Below are 18,540 nucleotides of genomic sequence, written 5' to 3'. Positions count from 1 at the left end.
TTTCACGTCTTTTGCAGAGAGACTAGCACACACAAATGCTTTGATATGTTGAATAGCCACTGCCTAGGCATCAAGGTGAAGTCTGCCCGTCCCAGCAGCCTCATGGTCCATCAGTTCATGCCATTATGTTATAAACTGGGCCATGAGTGTGACAGTGTGTGACAGTGTGACATGTGAAAAACCATAGATTTGATACTCACCACATATGCATACACATATGTACAAACATGTAGACAAACCACTCATACACAGGAAATAAATTTAAATTTTTTATAGATTTTATTCATTTTATGTATGCAGGTGTTTTGCCTGCAAGTATGTCTGTATATCAGGTACATGTCCATAGAAACCAGGAAAGGGCATCAGATCCCTGGAACTGTAATTACAGAGGTTGTTAGTTATCATGTGGGTGCTGGGAATTGAACCTGAGTCCTCTGGAAGAGCACCCAGTTCCCTTAACTGCTGAGCTATCATCTCTCCAGCCCCAAAAATTTGAAAAAAAAAAATTTTTGTCTTTTCTCTAATCCCCTCAAATGAGCTTAGCATCTCTGTATCCATGAACACATGGCTATTTGGGTTGTTATGGTTTATCTTATGAACTTGGCCTAACTTCCCAACTTAGACTTCTTTCTCCTTTGAAATGTATGAAAACAAATTAGCGGTTACACAAGAGGTTCCTTACATACAGCATCTAGTTGTACACAGTACACAGGGCATGTTAGTGAGATACCAGAAATGTCCATTAACTTGATTTCTGCAGCCTTTTTAGGGGGAAGGGAGGAAGAGGAAGATAGGCTCTCACTCTGTAGCCCAGGCTGGCCTCAGATTGCAACAATCTCCTCTTCAGCCTCTCAAGTGCAGGGACCACATACCAAACCTGTCATGCCCAGTCTTTTAGCCTCCATAAAGCTGAAGTCACCTGAATAAGAGAGCTGTTTTGGCTGGTGTCTGTCCTGTTTAGACAGGGCTTGGCTCCTTTTGGGCCTGGCATCCCTGGCTGTGTAGTTCTTTCCTAGTTTCTTTTGCTCAAGAAAAATGGAATGTTTCTTACTGCCAGAGGAGAGGCTTTAGGAGTGGGAATGGCCATTTCCCATTGCCATTTTTAATTAGTCCTACTACTAATTGCCTTTATTGTCAGCAGAATATGGCTTATTCTTTTTTTAAAAAAATATTTATTAATTTATTAAGTATACAATATTCTGTCTGTTGTATGCCTGCGGGCCAGAAGAGGGCACCAGACCCCATTACAGATGGTTGTGAGCCACACCATGTGGTTGCTGGGAATTGAACTCAGGACCTTTGGAAGAGCAGGCAATGCTCTTAACCTCTGAGCCATCTCTCCAGCCCCTATGGCTTATTCTTTGTGTTGGTGTGCAGAGTGGGTCTCTCGATGACACTGGTACAAAGGCATCATTGTACTTTGTTCCCTGGTGCATCCTCCTCCTGTCAGTAACTTATTTGCCGTGCCTGTGAAGCACAGATACTGTCAACCCTCTCTGGGGCTCCTCGCTGCTGTCTCTTACACTGTTGGCAGTCTTCCTCCCAGATGTACCGCTACAGTGGTGTATATTCAGGCTCATTTAGGCTGTCGTCAAAGTTAACCGGCCTTTTATTTCAAGTATGAATGACACTGATAGACTGTATTATCATCTGTAGGCTCAGGGAAGAATTTACGGAAAAATTAAAGAAGAAAACTTCGTTAGTCCTAAAGAAGAGGTGAAACTTGAAGCTCACATCAGAGTGCCATCCTTTGCTGCTGGCAGAGTTATTGGGAAAGGAGGCAAAACGGCAAGTACCTCCGCAGGAGCTGCACCATGCTGGAGGAGCTGCAGGGACCTAGCTCCTCCCTGGAGCTTAGGCTACTATTTTTTTAATTGAAAAAAATTTCCACCTCCTCCCAGCCTCCCATTTCCCTCCCTCTCCCCCCACTCCTCTCCCCCTCCCTCTCCAGTCCAAAGAGCAGTCAGGGTTCCCTGCCCTGTGGGAAGTCCAAGGTCCTCCCCCCAGGTCTAGGAGGGTGAGCATTCAGACTGGTTAGGCTCTCACAAAGCCAGTACTTGCAGTAGGATCTAAACCCAGTGCCATTGTCCTTGGCTTCTCATCATTCTCATCAGCCCTCATTGTCCGCCATGTTCAGAGAGTCTGGTTTTATCACATGCTTTTTCAGTCCCAGTCCAGCTGGCCTTGGTGAGCTCCCAATAGATCAGCCCCACTGTCTCAGTGGGTAGGTGTACCCCTCGTGGTCCTGACTTCCTTGCTCATGTTCAAGAACCTTTATCTGGCAATGGATGGAGATAGAGACAGAGACCCACATTGGAGCTTTAGGCTACTTTATACAAAGTAGGGCCATGTTGGCCAGGGTTTGGAGAAGCTCCCTTGTGACTGTAGCCTGCTAGTGAGACTTCTGCATATTTCAGACCAGGGACTTGTAATGGGCATCCAGCATTATCTGACACATAATAACCTGGACTTTTTCTTCTATAAACCAAAGGAGATGGCTGAAATTTTACAGATCTCACACTGCAAAAAGTAGTTTGCAGTCATCCTCAATGAAGTTATTTCCAGATTTCTACCTTTGAAGTAACAGAACAAAGCAGAGCAGAACTGGGGTTAAAGTGAAATGAACTCTGTAGTTGGCAAAAATTAATTGCTTGGAAATAGGCTTTGAATACTTAGTAATGTGACTTTTATCTGTTTTAGGTGAATGAACTCCAGAATTTATCAAGTGCTGAAGTTGTTGTCCCCCGTGACCAGACACCTGACGAGAATAACCAAGTTGTTGTCAAAATAACTGGCCATTTCTATGCTTGCCAGGCAAGTTGCTTCTAAAATGGCAGGTTCTTAAGCTGTCATAGGGGCTCCCATTCCATATATATATATATATATATATATATATATATATATACACACACACACACACACACACACACACACACACACATACATACACACACATATGTATGAATGTATTGTATGTGGACCTCTTGGGTGCTTAGGGTTCAAGATATTGGGTGGGGGTGCCAAAGTATGCTATTCCTGCTGTTACCCGTGTAGCTTTGGACTCCTAGGCTTCAGAGGTCCCCACACCTCAGCTTCTGCCCCCATGCACCCTAATGCCTGGCTGTGCTTGGCTGATCTAGTTGTCCTTTCAGCCAGCACACTGGTAAGTATTTCAACTTGATGCTTTGAACTAGAGTAACTTTGGACTCTGCAGGTTCTATGACGTCTGTCTCTTTGTAGGTTGCCCAGAGAAAAATTCAGGAAATTCTGAACCAGGTGAAGCAGCAGCAGCAGCAAAAGGCCCTACAAAGTGGACCCCCTCAGTCAAGGCGGAAGTAAGGGCTCAGGAGACAGCCACCACAGAGGCAGATGTCAAACCAAAGACAGATTTGCTTAACCAACAGACGGGTCTGACCCATCCAGAATCACATGCACGAGTATTTCCCTAGCCCGTTGTTTCTGAGGACCAGGCAACTTGAACTCCTGTCTCTGTGAGAATGTAAATTTTATGCTCTCTGAAATATATGACACCCAGCTTTAAAAAAAAAAAAGGAAAAAAAAGGTGGGGATGGGGAAAGAACTCCGCACTTCCCTTGTGATATCAAAGTATAACAGATGTGCTAATTTTAACATCCTCCATAATGCCAGAAGTTGGCATAAATGGTACATTCATTAAATTCATCAAATAAATTAGAAAAAATAGATCGTTCCTAAGTCCAATTGTTGAAATTGGACCGCAGTAGAATTACCACAGGAACATGCTGTTAAGCCACTAGAGTAGAAGTATTTCCTGTTTCTCTAACACTAACGTGGATAACCGAAGGGAAGTGCCGACCGCTCTTGCGGGGTATTAGACGTGCATTTTTACTCAACTACCTCAGGTATTCAGTAATGCAGTTAAAAGCAAAATTATTCCTTTTTTGAAAATTTTATATACTTTATAAAGAAACTCCAACCATTTTTTAAAAAAAATAAAAATTTAACAGTTATCAGGTGATAGGCAAATAATTGAGAAAGGAATTTTTCGTCTGGCTGATGACAATAAAGGTGGAAAATTAATTTTGCATTTTTGAGCCATTTGACAGTAGTTGGAAAGAGAAGGAACAGTGCCTACTCTCGGAGAGCAGCGGTACCATGTATCCTTTGTTTGTAGTTGGGAGGGTCAATGGCACTCACAGCAGAGCGGGGGCGGGTTTCGGGACGGCTAGTGTAAAGAGCTTCAGAAGACTTGGTTTGTTTGGCTATGTGCGTGAATGCCTAAGTGCTTTGTCACTGTGCTACCGATGAAGCGTATCACTGCAGAAGTGCAGAATTTAAACACAATCAGCTTGCGAACACACTTGAGATCAAGCAATTCTGTGAGCAGACACCTAAAGAATGGCTTTGTGGAGACCAGGGGAGCCAGAGGCCGACGGTGAAGGCGACAGAAAGCGATCTCCTTTGCCTGGCGCTGTTGTGGGCCTAGACTATTTGGAAGGAAGTCCGCCGAAACTATTACACAGGATGCGGCAGGGTCTGTTTGCCCTGCTCACCTGGCAGCAAACGGTTTTGGGAAAAGGACTGCTGAAACACCCGACTGTTGAAGCGAGCCTTTGCCCTTCCCCTCACTTGTGCGGAGACTTGTGGGCGGTCCTCAAGGCCATGCTGCTCTCTGAATGCTTTTGTTACTTTGCTCATAAGGTGGTTACAGCCATACCACACTGGCCTTGAGGGCATTATGTAACCCTTCAAAAAATCATTTTGCCTCATTTATATTTTAGATTAACTTCTACATGCTTTTAAGTTTCTCTGAACTTCAGCATTATTTAGACATTATGAAAATGAGTTGAAATGTCCAACATTTTCATAAAACCAGCTTATTTTGTAGTTTTAACCAAAAATGCCCCCTTTTTACAATTGAATTCATATTTCTTTCATACAATGGATTTAAACTGCTTTAAAAAAAATGTGACCTGTTCCCCTGCTTGGATTTCAGGGGAGATGTGTTTAAGGCCAGAACTCTTCCTCGATATTTGGTTTTTCCAGTGTTTGTTTTTTTTAACTGACAGGTGCTCCATTTATATCTGCTGGTCTGTCTCACTTCTGCCATGTCTCACGTCTAGCCTTTCAGTGCGGCAAACCATGCTTCACTTTCACTTAGGCATTGGTAGTCTGGAGTACCTGGTGCTAGAGGAATCTATAATTGAGTTTTGTATTCGCCATATATGGATCATTCCTCATCTATAATGTGCCCCAGATGCAGCTTCGTTTTCCAGGTACCTTGATGCAGAATAAAGTTTTCATCATAAGCCACAGTTTTTTGTAGTCTGTTTTCAGTTGAGTGTTCCTGAATTTGTTCCCACAATATGCATCTTACACTAGGCAATAACCTACAGGTAAGTTTTTTTTTTTCCAGCTCTGGTACATTAAGATGAACTTAGATTATCCTATTTAATGTGAACTAATAACTAAAGATTTGCATAATTTTTCCTAATAATCTAAATATTCTACTTAGTGTTCTGAGTTATACAGATACTCTTTTCCTTTTTTTTTTTTTTTTTGGTTTTTCGAGACAGGGTTTCTCTGTGGTTTTGGAACCTGTCCTGGAACTAGCTCTCGTAGACCAGGCTGGTCTCGAACTCACAGAGATCCACCTGCCTCTGCCTCCCGAGTGCTGGGATTAAAGGTGTGCGCCACCACTGCCCGGCCCAAATACTCTTTTCAAGCTCTGACCATTCCACAGTATATAAGATTGACATTTAAACAAATTTAATAATCTGAGCAGAGAACTTGAGTTAATATTGGGGGATCAGTGCTAGTAATTCTGATATGATCTCAAAAGTAAAGGCAGTATGCTGAAAAACTGGGACTGAATTCCTGGTTCTTGGTCTGTGAGCTAATTTATCTCTAGTCTCTGCACAGCTGCCATCAGCATGAGTGTCCAAGAGGTAGACAGAACTTAGAATGACCGAGCAGACAGGGCAGGACCTGCACTTGCAGATGGCTCGCATCTAAGGGATGAAAGGCATTGCTTTTATTCACATTTGAACTCCACTGGAGTCGGGGATGAGGCGTCATCTTCTAGTCCAAGAATGAAGTCTTCAGGTAACGTTTCGGCTTCCATCTGAGCTAACTGGTCATCAAAAGAACGTAGAGTCCATAATTTCTCTAATTCATAGGTTTCTCTGGTTTCTGGAAGCATCAAATGGATCACCATACTGCCTATCAGGAACAGATAAAAATTCCATTGAAAAAGATTCAATGCATCTGTCCCTCACCCCAGACTTGTGCGCAAATGGTAGACCCCTTCCTGTACAGTGATGCTGTGCCTTTGTTAGCATGGAAATAGGTCAACATGGAGCACAGTGACCACTGTTAACCTTATCCAGAGATGGTCTGTCAGTTTCCTCTGGTCATACCCTCAACAACTGTCTCCCAAGTTTTACTTTTCTGCACATCTTGTGAGCAAAGAAGGTTTCAAAGACAAAAGTTCTATAAGATAGGGCTCGCCTCCAGAAGAAAGGACAGCTCTGCTCATTCCAACACTTCAGTGTCTACAGACGTCTTTGTCTGTCCTAACTGGAGAGAGGGGAGTGGGTACTGCTACTTGGCATCCTGTTCTGCAGTGCTCAGGCAGCACCGCCAAGTGGGCCTGCTTCCTCCATAAAAGACGCTCGATGTACATGTTATCTGACCACACAAAGCTTATGATACTGATTACTGCCGCTGCTGCAAGAAACACACTGCTTTTTCAGAATGGTCCTGTCTTCATGAAATTAGAAACACACTGCTTTTTCAGAATAGTCCTGTCTTCACGAAATTAGAAAGACAACTTGTCAGCTTGTGAGCTGGTTAGTTTCATGTCAACTTGACCTAAGCTATAGACATCTGGGAAAAGGGAACCCCAATTGAGAAAAAGCCTCAAAGATTGGGCTATAAGCAGGAAAGCAGATAGGGCATTTAATTAGTGATTGATGTGGGGGTGCCATCTCTGAGCTGGTGGTCCTGGATTCTATAAGAAAGCAGGCTAGCTGGGCAGTGGTGTGCTGGTGCTTGCCTTTAATCTCAGCACTTAGGAGGCAGAGGCAAGCAGATCTTTGTGAGAGAGGCCAGCCTGATCTACAAAGCTAGTTCCAGGTCAGGCTCTAAAGCTATTGGCCTCTGCATAAGCTCCTTCTTGCCCTAATAGCTTTTCAATTACCAACTGTTAGATGGAAGTGTGAGTGAGACAAATCCTTTTCTCCCCAAGTTGCTTTTGGTCATGGTTCACCACAACACTAGTGATCCTAACTATGACAGCTTGTAAGCAGGCTAAAATCTCAGAAGCCTTTCTCCTGGCCCGAGTGAGCATACAGCTATTGTTTTCCTTTAGTAGCACATACCTGGCTGGGATGTGTTTTGAAACTGGCATATTAATATACTTGTTACTCATCTCTGTAGCTCTTGCATATAAGGCATAGAGTCTATCCAGAGTCTATCCAGAGTACTTTAGTTAGGCAAAGCTTTCACATGTGAATAACACCACCTGAGCTATAATTAAATCAAATTTTTATTACTTGAAACATTTCAAAAATCTTAAATAATGCATATACCAATTTTATTTCTATCCTTTTGCAGTTGAAAATGAGGTTTAAATAATGGGCATTTATCTATAAGCTGCACAACAGTGACTTACCAAAATCCACACACAGCCAGTCATCAGTGTCCTTCCCTTCAATTTTGACATAAGGGTCACTTCTACATTTCAGGTGTTTATACTGAAAGACAAAAGCAGGCCATATATTTAGGGGAGAGTCCTCTGTGTCTACTTAGGCCCCAGTGGGTTTTCTTAGACTGAATTTGGAGACCAGCTAATTCACTTCTCACAGCTATCACAGACAATTATGATTGCCCCATGATTCATAATTCAGAGAAAATTATTTTCTCCTTAAACCCTCTCCTTGGTTATATGTCTCTGGACTCAAATTGCCCAGGTTCTTCCAAGAAGGCCACCTCACTCATCCTCCAAGTGCCTGCGCACTCTAGTTCACACATGTGCCCACACCTCCCCTGGGAAGCAGACACCACTCTCCAAGGTCTCAGTGCTGACTTCACGCAAGCTCAGGACACACTACAAAGCATCTAGTGTATGGTAGTCCCTAAAGAACTACTACCGCCCGTCAGTGCTTGCCTGTAGATACTACCAACAGAGAAGTGTTACAGGAGACGCAGGGGCATTATAAGGACAAGGGAGCTGAGACAGGACTGCATGCTGTCTCACCAAGCCATCTTCCCAGTGCTCTCCACTTTATACAGGGTCTTGCTTTGTAGCCTCAGCTGGCTCAGAATCAGAATCCACAGCTCCCATATAGAAAGCAGAGAAAGCAGGGCAGTGGTGGCGCACACCTTTGGTCTAAGCATTGCTTAGAAGGAACTTGGAAATCCTGAAATACTGCACTGAAATCCTGACTGCAGCTCAACAGGCAAACATATATTGTAAAGAACAAGGAAATAAAAATGGATACTACCCAAACACATGACAAGGATGTCCGCTTAGACTGGAAGTTCTAGCCAGAACAAATAAAAAAAAGGCATTCAAATTGGGGGTAAAATAATTTCAAAATTAACAAAATAGGAATAAGCTTGGCAATGGAGGAAAAGGCTTGTGCACTGCAAACCATAAAGCGCTGCTAAAATAAAGGTGCTAATAAATGGAGAGATGCCCATGTTGTGGATTGGTAAGATTTTGTTGCTATGGTAAAACACCAGAACCAGTGCAACTTAGAGAAAGAGCTTATTTTGGCTTCTGATTCCTCAGCTGAAATAGCTGTGGAGAAATGGCGGCAGGGGCTGGAGTGGGAAACTGAGATCACATCTCTGACCACAAACACAAAGCAAGCGGGTGAACTGGAAGTGGGATGGGGCTATGAACTACACACTCCAGTAGTATACTTTGTCCAGCAAAACTACACTTCCCATAACCTTCCCAAGTGGTACCACCATTTGGGGACCAGGTGTTCCACTATCTGAGTCAATAAGAGACATTTTTCATTCAAACCATTGTATATGCCAGTACTTCTCAAAGCAACCTCCAGGCTCAATGTGATCCCCTTCAAAATCCAAGAATCATTTTAAAGAGAAGAATCCATCATCACATGGAGATGGGATCTCTGGGAACACTAAACAATTAATATAGTCGATGGTTTACACACTCAGATTTTAAAACTTCCTACCTTCTTACTAGGGCTAGAGGTGAGGCAGAAAGAGTGGTAAGGTGACTAAAGCCTTTTCACATCCCCAGAACAAAAAACACCACTATCCCAAAATTTAGTTCAAAGCTAACTGGTCAGGATAGTATAGTGCTGGCATATAGTTAGAAACAGACCAAACAGAAATAAACCCTTATATAATATCATGGTCAAATGATATTTAAGGGCTGAGACCATTCAGTGGGAAAATGGGGATGGTCTTTGAAAAAACAATGCTGAGGAAATCTGATATCTATGTAGAAAACTTTATAAAAATTCACTCAAAATGTGTTAAAATACCTAACCATAAAACTTGAAACTAAAACTCTGGAAAGAAAAGGGAATAACTGTTCATGAGAACTAAATCCTTCTGAACCAGGGGTACAGTTCAGTGGTAGGATGTTTGGGTTTCACCCGAGCAGCACAACACATCAAGTGACACCATGTACAAGGTCAAATGACCACCACAGAATGACAGAATCTGCAAGTCATGTATTTGACAAGGAATTTATATGCAAAAAACAGATCTTTTAACAAGACTAATTTTTTTTAAAAAAACAGGCAATGTATAGATGAACAGATACCTTTCCAAAGAATTTATATAGCCAACCAAAACTAGTAGTGACTATATTGCTACAGGCAATGTATCGATGAATGGACATTCTCCCAAAGAATGTATACAGCCAACAAAAGCTAGTAATTAGTAATGACTCTACTACTAATCAGTGCAAATCTGAACCATGGTATGCTATTTCACACCCAATCAGACACCTACTATCAGAAAAGCAGAGTGGAATTTTGGTCAGAATGGAAAAATAGAAACATTGACACTTGTGAGAACAAAAACTGTATATAGCAGATCCTTAGAAAGTGCACACTGGGCATTCGGGCCTTTGGCTCCAGCAAGACCAGAAAGCACTGGCTTCTCGAGGGCAGCAAAGTGCCTCTGGTTTCTGAGGAACCAGAAAGCACCCAGAACAGGATTCCAGCCTCGAGATCAGTGCAGGAACTGTGCTTCAGCTTCAGTGTGCCCAGGGTCCTCTGACAGACTGGGACTTGGTTCCAGAGGTATTCAAGGTCATTGTGGGTATGGCTTCTGACTCCCCGCCCCCTCCGTTTTACTGTAGTTTTTGAGCCTATCCTGGAACTAGCTCTTGTAGACCAGGCTGGCCTCAAACTCACAGAGATTCTCCTGCCTCTGCCTCCCAAGTGCTGGGATTAAAGGTGTGCACCACCACAGCCAGGATAAGGGCTTCTGATTTCTAAGACTGCAGGGGTCACTGCAGGATCCAGAGTATGTGGCTATCTTCCCTGAGGTTATTTTGAGCCTGAGGCCATAACTCCCAAGTAGTAGACAGACTTCATTGTGTCTGAAGTTTGGTATCCTTCCTCTAGCAATTCACACTCCACCTGGTTGCCTTCATACATGGTGTGCAGCCCTACCCTTGGTGGGCCTGACATGCCCAAGACAAGATCGCCTCAGCAACTCAATTTCACTAGTCCATAGAACTGAAGTTCGGCATACAGTCTCAACCTTCCTAATATGGCAAACCTTTAACACATTGTACTGGCGCCACCATAAAATTATTGTCATTGCTTTTTCATAACTATAATTTTGGTCTGTTTTCAGATGATCTTAGGAGACCCCTGTGAAAGAGACATTTGACCCTAAAAGGGGTCATAATCGACGGGTTAAGAACTCCTCTAGGAAGAGTTTCAGAAAACAAAATATTTGACATGCTCAGAAGGGTGTCAGAACAAACCCACTCTGACATGCCTGTCCCAACCCACTGACTCCCATAGAGACTCCAAAACTAGAGAGTCCAAATGCCTGAGAAAGAATTCAGCTTTATTTTTTTTAAGAATTAATGCTCATATAAAAATTCAAACAAAGAAATGCACAGATTAAGGAAATCGATTCAAGACTTTCACAAGGCAGTCTCCAAAGTGATTGTAACAGTTACTAAATTGAAGGCAAAAGTCTAAATGTGGGGAAAAAAATTCAGCAAGAAGATTGAAATGTTGAAAAAAAACAATCAAATATTTGAATGCCGGGTGGTGGAGGCACACGCCTTTAATCCCACCACTTGGAAGGCAGAGGCAGGCAGATCTCTGAATTCAAGTCCAGCCTGGTCTACAGATCAAATTCTAGGACAGACAGGGCTACACAGAGGAGGAAAAAAAAGAAAATATTTAAAATGAAGGAGATGGTTAATCAATAAAAAACACAAGCCTGGCCATCATTAACAGACAAGGCCATGCATAAAAACAATTAATTCTATTGACTAAACAGGCTCCAACCAAGAAAAGCAAGGTTAGTTCAACATACCACCAAAAAATAAGTAAATGTAATATGTCATATAAATTGAAGGAAAGAAACTACATAATCTTTCAATTGGTGCTGGAAAGGTTCAGCATGCCTTCATGATAAACGTACTGAAGACTTTAGGAACAGAACATACCTCACAATAATCAAGGTTACTACATAACAAACTGGTGGCCAGCATTATGTTAAATGGAGACACAGTATTTCTTCTAAAATCAGGATCAAGACAAGGATGCTCACCAACCCTCTCTCTTATTTGATATAGCACTAAAAGTCTTAGCTGTAGAGATTAGATAAGAAAAAGACATAAAATAGGACTAAGCCTGGGCAGGGTGTCTCATGCCTTAATATCAGTACTTGGAAGGCAGAGACAGCCTGGTCTACAGAATAAGTCCCAACAAACTCTGCCTTGAAAAACCAAGAAAAAAGAAACAAGTCAAAATATCTCAATCTGCAGAAAAAAACTGGGTATGATGGCATGGGTCTTTAATCCCAGCACTCAGGAGGCAGAAGGAGATGGATCTCTGAGTTCCAGGCCAGTGTTGCACAGTTGAGACCTTGGCAGGCCAACCACTATTAGTAAATGACATGACTCTACATAAAAGACCCTGTCTAATAGAGAACTCTTGAGCCCAACAAGAACAGTCAATCTGGATACATATATCTTTAGTACCTTCATAGATACCAGCAATGTATTTTCAGAGAAAGCAATTGTGTGTATATATAAAGATAAATATTTATATATCTTTAATTACCTTTATATATACCAACAATGTACTTTTCGGAAAAAGCAATTGGGAAAAATACCCCATTAAAAATAACTAAGCCAGGGCTGGAGAGATGGCTCAGAGGTTAAGAGCATTGCCTGCCCTTCCAAGGGTCCTGAGTTCAATTCCCAGCAACCATATGGTGATTCACAACCATTTGTAATGGGGTCTGGTGCCCTCTTCTGGCCTGCAGGCATACATGGAAGGAATGCTGTATACATGATAAATAAATAATTATTTAAAAAAAAATAACTAAGCCAGACACCTGTAATCCCAGCTCTCGGGAGGCAGAGACAGGTGGATCTCTGTGAGTTTGAGGATGGCCTGGTTTACAGAGCAAGTGCCAGGATAGCCAGGAGTACACAGAGAAACCCTGTCTCAAAAACAAAACAAAACTTCAAAAACATTAAATATTTAGGGATTTATCCAGCCAAAGAAGAGAAAGAGCTCTACAAAAGAAGCTTCAGGACACTGGAAAAGAAAAATCACAGAAGATACAAAGAAAAGACATTCCCTGCTCTTGAAATTGACAGATAGCGTGAAAACAGGTTTACTGCCTGAATTAATTTACTGACAATGCAATCCCTACCAAAATTCCAGTGTAATATTTCACAGGATTTTTTGTTTTGTTTTACTTTGCTTTGCTTTGTTTGGTTTGAGTTTTCAAGACAGGGTTTCTCTGTAGCTTTGGAGCCTGTCCTGGAACTCGCTCTGTAGATCAGGTCAAACTCAGAGAGATCCACCTGCCTCTGCCTCCCCAGTGCTGCGATTAAAGGTGTGCGCCACCACTGCCTGGCTTATATTTCACAGGTTTAAGAAAAAAATTATGTGGGACAAAAAAAAAACAATGAATAGCCAAAACAATCTTAAGGAGTAAAAGCAATGCTGACTTCAGATTATAACACAGTTATTGTGATAAAGACAGCTGTCACAGGGATAAAGAGACACATAGGGCTTAGAGAGTTGGCCCTAGGGTTAAGAGTATGTACTGCTTTTGAAGTGACCTGGGTTCAGTTCCCAGCACCCACACAGTAGCCCACAACCATCACTAACCCCAGTTCCAGGGAATCAAACACCATCTTCTGACCTCTAAGGGTACCAGACACACAAGTGGTGTACATACATACATACAAGCAAACTCATACACAAACATTTACAAGTCTAAGAAAATTATATTAAATAGATTTGTAGACCAACGGGATGGTAGAGGACCCAGAAATAAAACTGTGTGGTGCCTACTTAATTTTTAAAGGAGATTAAGAACAGAATGGGGGAGAAGAAAGCTGATTCAACAAATGGTACTGGTGAAACCAGACATCTACCTATGGAAGAATTAGATTAGATATTTTCCACCTTATACAAAACTCAGCTGAACTCGAGGATCCAAGGCCTTCATTTAAAACATGAAACACTGGAATTTTTAAAAGAAAACATAGGAAACACTCTCAAGACAATGGGGCAGGCAAGAATTTCTTAATGGAACATCAATATAGCATAGGAACAAGCCCCAAGTATTAACAGACTGGGTTACATGGAAATAAAAGACTGAGTCAGGTTAATTTCATTATGTGATGTTTATATTCACAAGATCTTGATAATCAGTTTTAATTTTAAAGAAGTTAAAAACAGAATGATGATATGATCCAAATACTACACCTCTAGGTAAACACCCAAAATAATTAAAACCAAGGACGTGACTAGACAGATTCTATGCCCACATTTAAAGTAGTAGTCACAATGGTCGAGAGCTGGGCACAACCTAAGTGTCTACCACTGCGTGAATGGATAACCAAGAAGGCACACACAAACACACACACATAACTCTGCCTTTGGAAGAAAGGTGGGCTGGGGTGTAACTCCAAGGCAGAATGCTAGGGCTTAAAGGTCCCTGGCTCAGTTCCATTGCTGATCAAGGAAAAACAAATACAAAATCTGGCACATGCTACAACAAAGTTAACACTGATAACATGATCTGAGTGATAAAACTAGTCACAAAAGGCCAAATGCTACGTGATTCTACTTATAAGATACTAGTCAAAATCTCAGAGTAGAACAGTAGTTACACAAGAACAGACAATAGGGAGTTATTGTCTAATGGGCAAAAATTTCAGTTCTTGCCAGGCATAGAGGCACACACCTTTAATCCCAGCACTCGGGAGGCAGAGGCAGGTGAGTCTCTGCTGTGAGTTCAAGCCTGGTCTACAGAGTGAGTTCCAGGGCAGCCAAAGATACACAGAGAAACCTTGTCTCAAAAAACAAACAAAAACCTTAGTTCTCAGCCGGGCGGTGGTAGTGCACGCCTTTAGTCCCAGCACTAAAGGAAGGCAGAGGCAAGCAGATCTCTATGAGTTGGAGGTTAGCCTGGTCTACAGAGCAAGTTCTAGGGCAGCCAGGGCTATTACACAGAGAAACCCTGTCTCAAAAAATCAAATACAAACAAAGAAAGAATTTCAGTTCTGCAAGATGAAGCTATTTCTGGAAAGGGAGAGATAGTGGTGACGACTGCACGTCAGTGTCTAAAGTCACTGAGCTACACACGCAGACACACACACACACAGCAAGCAAAACTTACTTTTACTTGTTGAGGCAGTTTCTTGTGTAGCACAGCTGGTCTCCAAAGACCTTATGCGGATTTTCTTGGCTCCACTTCTCAAGTACTAAACAAAACTTTCTTGCCCTTGCATTTCTTGCCCTTCTCACATCAACATTTTGTAAAAGTAACTCTATGTCTTTGTTCTTCTGTAGCTTCTCTGAAAAACCTCCCCTTCTTTTAAACCCACAAACCTTCCAGTCTTAGTGACTTCTCAGCCCTCCCCCTGTGGCATCTGAGAGACTCTGCCTTACAACTCTCTCCATTCACTTCCTAAGAATCTTCCTCCACGTGATGGCTGGTGGTAGCACACGCCCACTGTGGAACAATCTTTCTGTACCCTATGAACATGTATTCTGCTCACTGGCTAATGAAGAGCCTATAGCTGGGCTGGAGGAGATTAGGTGGGAAAACCAGACTAAGGATCCTGGGAGGAAGAAGGGTGGAGTCTGGAGTCTCCAGGAAGAGGCAGAGGGAACAGGAAATGAATGTGCCATGCTAATAAAGGTACTGCCACAGGGCAGAGCATAATAAGGAATATGGGATAATTTAAATTGTAAGAGCTAGTTAGTAATAAGCTTGAGCTATTGGCCAAGCATTTATAATTAATATAAGCCTCAATGTGTTTTATTTGAGAGAAGCCAGGACAAGAAAAATCCACCAACACACACCTTTAATCCCAGCACTCGGGAGGCAGAGGCAGGCAGATCTCTGTGAGTTCAAGGTCAGCCTGGTCTACAAAAGCTAGTTCCAGGACAGGATCCAAAATTACAGAGAAACCCTGTCTGAAAAAATCAAAAGGTAAGAATTTTAAAACTGAAAAAAAAAAAATTAAAAGCAGTTGCTGCTCTAGCAGCACATTTGGTGGCCCAGGTATATACTCACACAGAGGCATACATATCCATAATTTAAAGTATTTGTTTGCTGGTTTTTTTGAAGACAGGGTTTCTCTGTGTATTCCTGACTGTCCTGGAACTCACTCCTGGAACCTGGCTGGCCTCAAACTCAGAGATCCATTCGTCTCTGCCTCCCAAGTGCTGGGATTAAAGATGTGGGGTCCACCACACCTGGTTAATTTAAAATGACTGTAAGGAGAATCAGCTCAGAGGTTGACAGCACTTGGGCTCAATTCGAACAACTAACTACATGGCGGCTCACGACTTCCTGATCTTCAGTTCTAGCAGATCACACTTTCCTCTGACACTATGCATACACATAAAAATATTTAAACCTTTTAAATAAATTTTAAAAATCTTTCAATGGCCACTTGTAGCTCGAGGCTATCATACTGGCATTGTTCTAGATCACTCTGACATATACTGTCTTCTGGCTTGTATCAGGGGATTAATTTTTCCTATCACAAAAGACAAAAATTAGAAATACCTGGTCTCAAAAGAGCTAAATACTTGTTCACAAGCCTTTCACTATGAAAAACCATAACATGACTCTTGAAAATTCTGAGATCTGGGCTCTGGGCTCTCTGAGAAAATTCTGAGATCTGGGCTCTCTGTAGCCTTTCATAGTGGTTTATCCCAAGTGTTATCCAACCCTAATGTACTAACGATATTCTCTAGGTATTCAAAGCAAAAGACAGCATCCTACCATCTTCACAATGTAGTAGGCCATAGCGTGTAAGTGCCGGCTGGAAGTCCCACTACCAATTACAAAGTAGTCTGTGTATTTCATTTCTGGAGGAACCTTGATCACACAAATGTCTCTTGCATTTTCCTGCCTCAGAAGTGAAACCAGCATATCGATGTCAAACTTGGAGCCAATGTGATCTGAAAAGCAGAAGTACTTGTGTCAGATGGCCAAGGAAAAGACAGACCTACAGGTATCCAGAGAAGCAGACGGACACAGAAGTCTCCTGGGGTGGCACTCTCCTCCAAGAGTGTATTTATATCCAGAATGCTTTGGTAAACACCAGGCAGGAGGATCCCAAGTTTAAGACTAGCCTGAGCTAGTGAGACAATGTCTAAAAAACATTTAAAAAGCAAAAACAAATCCACAAACTAAAAAGCCTGAGCTGAGAACGTGGTTCAGTAGAGGAATGCCTGCCCAGCATGTACAAGGCCCTGGGTCCAATCGCCAACACCATCTGCACTCAAAACCCACCCAACTCAGCTCAAAACTGAACCTGGGCCACGGTTTCATAAAGCACAGCTCGGCTTTTCTAGGCAGACACTGAATACGCCCATTGCTGTTAACCAACTGCAAGCAGTAGCAAATGCCCTTCTATCCCCTAGTACTGAAATGAGCAGCGTCCAGCAAAAGGCCGAGCAGCAGCGCGCGGGGGGGGGGGGGGGGGGGGGGGGGGGGATTCCGGGGCACTTTAGATCGAATCACAGCTACAAAAGGCTACTGAACTGTAATTGCGAGGGAGGTGGGTTCTCAAGCAGTATCTGGTCCACAGCCTTCAGAGTATGAAGAAACGTGGCTGCCAGGACAAGTGCTGCGGAGACCAATAACAGCATAAGAGCGTCTCGAAACATCATGTTTTTCTTACTAAGCAATCTGGGTTAACAATTGTTAACCTGGTGGGTTTTTTTTTTCTTTTTGTTAGAGATTTAGACACTTGTTCTAAAAACGAATACTGGAGTGTATAAATCTGTATTATTTCTAAATTCATAGCTGACTCCAAGGGACCTGAAAGTCCATCAAAGGCTCCCTCTCATACTCTAGCATCTCTCAGATAGTATTTCTACTGTTGTTATTGACCTCTCGTGCTTCTAAAACCGCTGGCAGTAACTGGGCCCCCAACTCCTCTTAACTCTTACACTACCAGGAGCTCCAGGCTGCTCAGACTGTTTACGCCCAACTCTCTCAAAAATCCATTTCCTACAACCCTGGGTAGGGGTGAGGACCCTGGGGCTGTGATACCAAGCAAGGACCGGGTGTGAGCAGCTGGGGTTTTGAAGACCGCGAGTCTCCTGGCCTCCCAGGCTCTTCGTTATGCAAGAGGAAAGTTGGCGCCAGCCACCTCTCAGTCCCTTCTAGCCTAAGTTCTGCGACTCAGCCCCGAAGCGCACAGAAAAGCCCAGGGCCGCCCGGGGCAGGCCGGGCCACTAGCTGTCCGCCCGCGTACCTGCGGCTCCCGGGTGCAGCCTCGCCTCGCCATCGGGCCGCTCCTGCGGCTGAGGTCCACGGTGCAGGCCGCGCGCTGGGCTCGGGGTAGGGCCGGCCGCCGGCCCCGCCGAAAGCCATCGCTCTGCGAGCCGAGGAAGCCGGGGAACCGAAGACGCCTCGGGGCCCGCTCTCTGAGAGACCACCGTGCGCCACAGCAGCGGCCACAACCGCCGCGCAGGCGACCAGCCAGGACCCATGGCTGTGGCGGCGACTTCTCCGGGGGCCAGGGCCCTCAGCGCGGCTCCGGAATTCTACGTCATGGCGGGGGCGGAGCCACGGCCGAACGCGGAGACTAGGACAGATTGGCCAAGGAGTAATGTTTTAAAAAGTGAAGGGAGAGCCGGGCGATGGTGGCGCACGCCTTTAATCCCAGCACTCTGGAGGCAGAGGCAGGCAGATCTCTGTGAGTTCGAGACCAGCCTGGTCTACAAGAGCTAGTTCCAGGACAGGCTCCAAAGCCACAGAGAAACCCTCCTCCCCCCCCAAAAAAAGTGAAGGGAGCAGTGGTGGTGAGCACCTGCAGTT

At 43.5% G+C, this 18,540-nt stretch overlaps 2 protein-coding genes across 2 annotated transcripts in view; one reads left to right on the top strand and one right to left on the bottom strand.

Annotated features, from left to right (window-relative positions):
* Igf2bp3 (insulin like growth factor 2 mRNA binding protein 3) overlaps positions 1–5,288 on the top strand; it is a 131,807-nt gene extending 126,519 nt beyond the window's left edge. Inside the window, exons 13-15 of the mRNA XM_075955697.1 lie at positions 1,657–1,788; positions 2,701–2,814; positions 3,241–5,288. Of these exons, the coding sequence (XP_075811812.1) occupies positions 1,657–1,788; positions 2,701–2,814; positions 3,241–3,339 (345 nt within the window). The 3' untranslated portion in view covers positions 3,340–5,288. The remainder of the gene's footprint in view (positions 1–1,656; positions 1,789–2,700; positions 2,815–3,240) is intronic.
* A 438-nt stretch (positions 5,289–5,726) lies between these two features.
* On the bottom strand, positions 5,727–18,255 carry Malsu1 (mitochondrial assembly of ribosomal large subunit 1). Its single transcript, XM_075955699.1, has 4 exons — positions 17,975–18,255; positions 16,492–16,670; positions 7,655–7,736; positions 5,727–6,201 (listed from the first exon to the last, which is right to left on the bottom strand). Exons 1-4 carry the CDS (start codon positions 18,210–18,212, stop codon positions 6,014–6,016), a joined length of 687 nt encoding a protein of 228 aa, XP_075811814.1. The 5' UTR covers positions 18,213–18,255; the 3' UTR covers positions 5,727–6,013.
* Positions 18,256–18,540: the final 285 nt, after the last annotated feature.

The sequence above is a fragment of the Microtus pennsylvanicus genome, chromosome 21 (assembly GCF_037038515.1).
Source record: "Microtus pennsylvanicus isolate mMicPen1 chromosome 21, mMicPen1.hap1, whole genome shotgun sequence".
Taxonomy (NCBI): domain Eukaryota; kingdom Metazoa; phylum Chordata; class Mammalia; order Rodentia; family Cricetidae; genus Microtus; species Microtus pennsylvanicus.
The sequence above is the reverse complement of the archived record's forward strand: the minus strand, read 5'-3'. Positions and strand labels throughout refer to the sequence as shown.

Coding starts and splice junctions, on each gene's coding strand:
- Malsu1 (XM_075955699.1), bottom strand. CDS start 18,212: ATGGGTCCTGGCTGGTCGCCTGCGCGGCGGTTGTGGCCGCTGCTGTGG. Junction 16,671..17,974: donor GCTGCACCCGGGAGCCGCAG/GTACGCGGGCGG, acceptor TCTGCTTTTCAG/ATCACATTGGCTCCAAGTTT. Junction 6,202..7,654: donor CTGGCTGTGTGTGGATTTTG/GTAAGTCACTGT, acceptor TGTTCCTGATAG/GCAGTATGGTGATCCATTTG.